Here is a 4,013-nt window from a genome sequence, read left to right as displayed (position 1 = left end):
ATCCAAAATCTATAAGAAACTTAAGCAAACAAGCAAAAACCAAACAACGCCATTAAAAAGTAAGCAAAGTACAAGAACAAACACTTCTCAAAAGGCATACATGCATCCAAAAAGCATATGAAAAATGGTCAATATCAATAATCATTAGAGAAATGAAAATCAAAACCATGATGAGATACCATCTTACACCAGTCAGAATGGCTATTATTTAAAAGTCAAAAAATAACAGATGTTAGTGAGGTTGTAGAGAAAGAGAATGCACATATACCGCTGGTGGGAATGTAAATTAATTCAGCCATTGTGGAAAGCAATGTGACAATTTCTCAAACAACTGAAAACAGAACTGTGATTTGACTTACAAATCCTATTACTAGGTATATACTCAAAGGAATATAAATTGTTCTATCAAAAAGACACATGTACACGTATTTCATTGTGGCACCATTCACAATAACAAAGACATGGAATCTAGATGCCCATAAGAGGTGAACCGAATAAAGAAAATATGGTACATATACACCATGGAATACTATGCAGCCATGGAAAAGAATGAAATAATGTGCTTTGCAGCAATGTGAATGCAGGTGAAGGCCATTATCCTAAGTAAATTAACACAGGAACAGAAAACCAAATATCACATGCTCTGACTTATAAGTGGGGGCTAAACATTGAGTTTACAGGGACACAAAGAGGGGAACAATAGATACTGGGGTGTACTTGAGGAAGGAGGCTGGGAGGAGAGTGAGGATTGAAAAACTACCTATTGGGTATTGTGCTCATTACCTGGATGACAAAATCATTTGTAAGCCAAATCTCCATGATATACAATTTACTTATGTAACAAGCCTGCACGTGTACCCCCTGAATCTAAAATAAAAGTTGGAAGGGGAATAAAATCAACCAGAATATGACCCAGGATTCCTGGATTTAAAGTCTAGTCTTCTCCACTACACTTATTCCTTCTCAGAAAAACAAAAACAAAAAACAAACAAACAAAAAACATGTTTGTTTTTAAAGTATATTCTCTGACTTCTTATCTATGTTTAATAACTAGGACTGCCTAATAGTTCTTTAGGATGTCATTTACTAGCCACTTTAAAAAATACCATTATTTGGATCATTAAATATGTAAGTAAGAAGTATCATTTTTAGGAAGTAGTAGTATCTGCCAGGGCACACCATTCCCTAGCAAATAGTACTACTTTCGATCTGGTGTGTCACCAGATCTATGAAAACTTTAAGAGAAAGTTTTATATTAAAGGGAAATGTATATTGTTGTTATTGTTATTTTATTCCCAAGTGTGTGAGGAAATCCAATAATGATTTTGGCTTCTTGCCGATAGACTGAGCTTAAACTGAAAAAGTAGTCTTCAATGATACTTGGGTTTTTCAAATCTAGGATGTAGAAATTTGGGGAAAAAAATTCTTTTTTTTTCTTTCTTTTTTCTTTTACCTTTAAAAATAAAGTCAGGGTCTCACTATGTTGTGAAGGCTGATCTTGAACTCCTGGGCTCAAGTGATTCTCTTGCTTCAGCTTCTCAAAAGTGCTGGGATTACACGCTTGAGCCACCATGCCCAGCCAAAAAATTTTTAATGTGGGAATTTTTAATGTCACCATAACAACTACTATAACAACTATAATAATGAAAATGTATAACTCAATTCTAACTCTTGTGAAATATCTGACTTTTCTCCACAGCTGCTATAGTTAGATGTCCGTGGCAGGAGTGGGGTGGGGATATGCCACACACACACTATTTCAGAATACGGTTGTCTCTTGTGAGGAAACAGTGGTGGCTAGATGTACTTAGTTCATATAGTTTTTCCAACGGCCCCCTCACCCCAACCTCCACCAAAAGATACTATATTCTCAATGGCTATGGCAAAGCATTCTAGAGCGGCCTCTGGCCCAGTTTTAGTCACATGCCTATCTCTCATACAATCACTGCAGCCTGAAGAATGGAGGACGAACTGGCCAGACCTGGTTACCTGGACCAGAGATTGTGTTGAATCAATACAAGAAAGAAGCAGTAAGGGAAAATTTGTTGAGAGTTTATAGAGTACTACAGTCACTAGTTATTTGTAACAGACTGACTCCTTTTTAACATCATACTTCAAATGTCTTTCATGCATTGGTCTCAATGCTCCCTGAAGAGTCTGCTGATTCCCAAATATTGATAATGCCACTGAGCCCAGATTTGTGCCTAGGAGAAAGGATATTTATCCTATCCGACATTTTGCTTGAAAAGGTCACATTCTGAGATCAAATGCTGACTAGAAAGATGATCCCCCATGGAAAAAAGAACCCTCTTCCTCTAGAATCTTTTCTTATTTTCCCAAACGTGCAAGTCAGAAATACAATCATTGTTTTTTTGATTCACAATTCATATTAGTGCACAAAAGTGGTTTCAAGTATTTTTAACATTTTAATGTTTATATACCATTAAGTGTAAACTAATTGTACACTTGTAGCATTTAAAGAACTTGCTCAACAGCTGATAGTTAATGTTACTTCTATAATGTAATTTTCTGTAAAAACTTTTTTCTCTCTCTTTTATTGCATTTAGCTTACACCTCCTTTATACAACATTACTAAGATGGAAGTTCCAACGGCAATATGGAATGGTGGACAGGACATTGTGGCTGATCCCAAGGATGTCAAAAATTTACTTCCTCAAATTGCCAACCTTATTTATTACAAGCTGATTCCACACTACAATCATGTGGATTTTTACCTTGGAGAGGATGCACCTCAGGAAATTTATCAAGACCTAATTAGATTGATGGAGGCATATTTAAAAAATTAAATGTACTTTCCTTTCTCTAAGCAAGTGGATTTTCATAGCAATAATGAGATGAACAGACACTAGAATGATCCCCAGTGATTTCCACCTTCTAGTATCTATGCCTTTGTATAATCTCCTCCTCTTCAACGTGGGTGGGATATGAGACTTTGTTCAAGTCAACAGAACTGGCAAAGGTGTAAGATGTCACACCCTTGATTAGGTTATGTCATATGGCAAAGGTGATAAGATGTCAATCCTGATTATATTATACAAGAAGTCGGCCAGGCTTGGTGGCTCATGCCTGTAATCCCAGGACTTTGGGAGGCTGAGGCTGGAGGAGCACTTGAGGTCAGGAGTTCCAGGCCAGCCTGGCCAACATGGTGAAACCCTGTCTTTACTAATAGTACAAAAATTAGCTGAATATGGTGGCACACACCTGTAATCCCAGCTTCTTGTAAGGCTGAGGCAGGGGAATCACTTAAACCCGGGAGGCAGAGGTTGCAGTGAGCAAAGATCACGCCACTGCACGTCATCTTAGCAGATTGGAGCAAACTATTCTCCTTGTTAGCTTGATGGAATAAACAGATATGTTGAGCAAACTGCCTTACAAGGAACTGAGCATAGCTTTTAGAACCTGAGGGTGGCCTCCAGCTGATAAAACAGCAAAATACCAAGGCCTTCAGTCACATAACCACAAGAAAATGAACTCTGCCCAAACCTGAATAAACTTGGAAGCCCATTCTTCCCTAGTAACCCTCCATTGCGCGAGCATCCTGGTCAACACCTTGATGGTAACCTGGGGAGATCCTGAGCAGAGGACCCAGTTATACCATGTCTGGACTACTGACCCACAGAAACGTGAGATAATAAATGTATATTGTTTTAAACTGCTAAGTTTGTGGTAATTTGTTATCAGCAATAGTAAACTACTACTACTATTTATTATTGTATAACAATTACATGAATTATGTATTTGATTATATTAATCATATAACATGATATATAATTTATAATTATATTATATATAATATATTAAAATATAATTATGATGTATTAAAGATTAGATAACAATGTATAATAAATATGTAATATACTGCATATATGTTACTGTTATAATAAAATTATATATAATATTAATATAAGATGGTAATTATTATTCTGTCTCTTTGGTTAAAAGTTTGATAGATCTAAATTCTTGAGTAAATATATTTTAAAAAATATTTTCAC

General features: G+C 36.0%; 1 protein-coding gene across 1 annotated transcript in view; it reads left to right on the top strand.

Moving 5' to 3' along the window:
• Positions 1 to 2,807, top strand: part of LIPK (lipase, family member K) — a 29,627-nt gene extending 26,820 nt beyond the window's left edge. The window contains exon 9 of the mRNA XM_011998214.1: positions 2,568 to 2,807. Coding sequence (XP_011853604.1) covers positions 2,568 to 2,807 — 240 coding nt within the window. The remainder of the gene's footprint in view (positions 1 to 2,567) is intronic.
• The last annotated feature ends 1,206 nt before the right edge of the window (positions 2,808 to 4,013 follow it).

Source organism: Mandrillus leucophaeus, unplaced genomic scaffold (assembly GCF_000951045.1).
Source record: "Mandrillus leucophaeus isolate KB7577 unplaced genomic scaffold, Mleu.le_1.0 Scaffold1154, whole genome shotgun sequence".
NCBI lineage: Eukaryota > Metazoa > Chordata > Mammalia > Primates > Cercopithecidae > Mandrillus > Mandrillus leucophaeus.
Note: the sequence above shows the minus strand (reverse complement) of the source record. Positions and strands in the feature narration are given on the sequence as shown.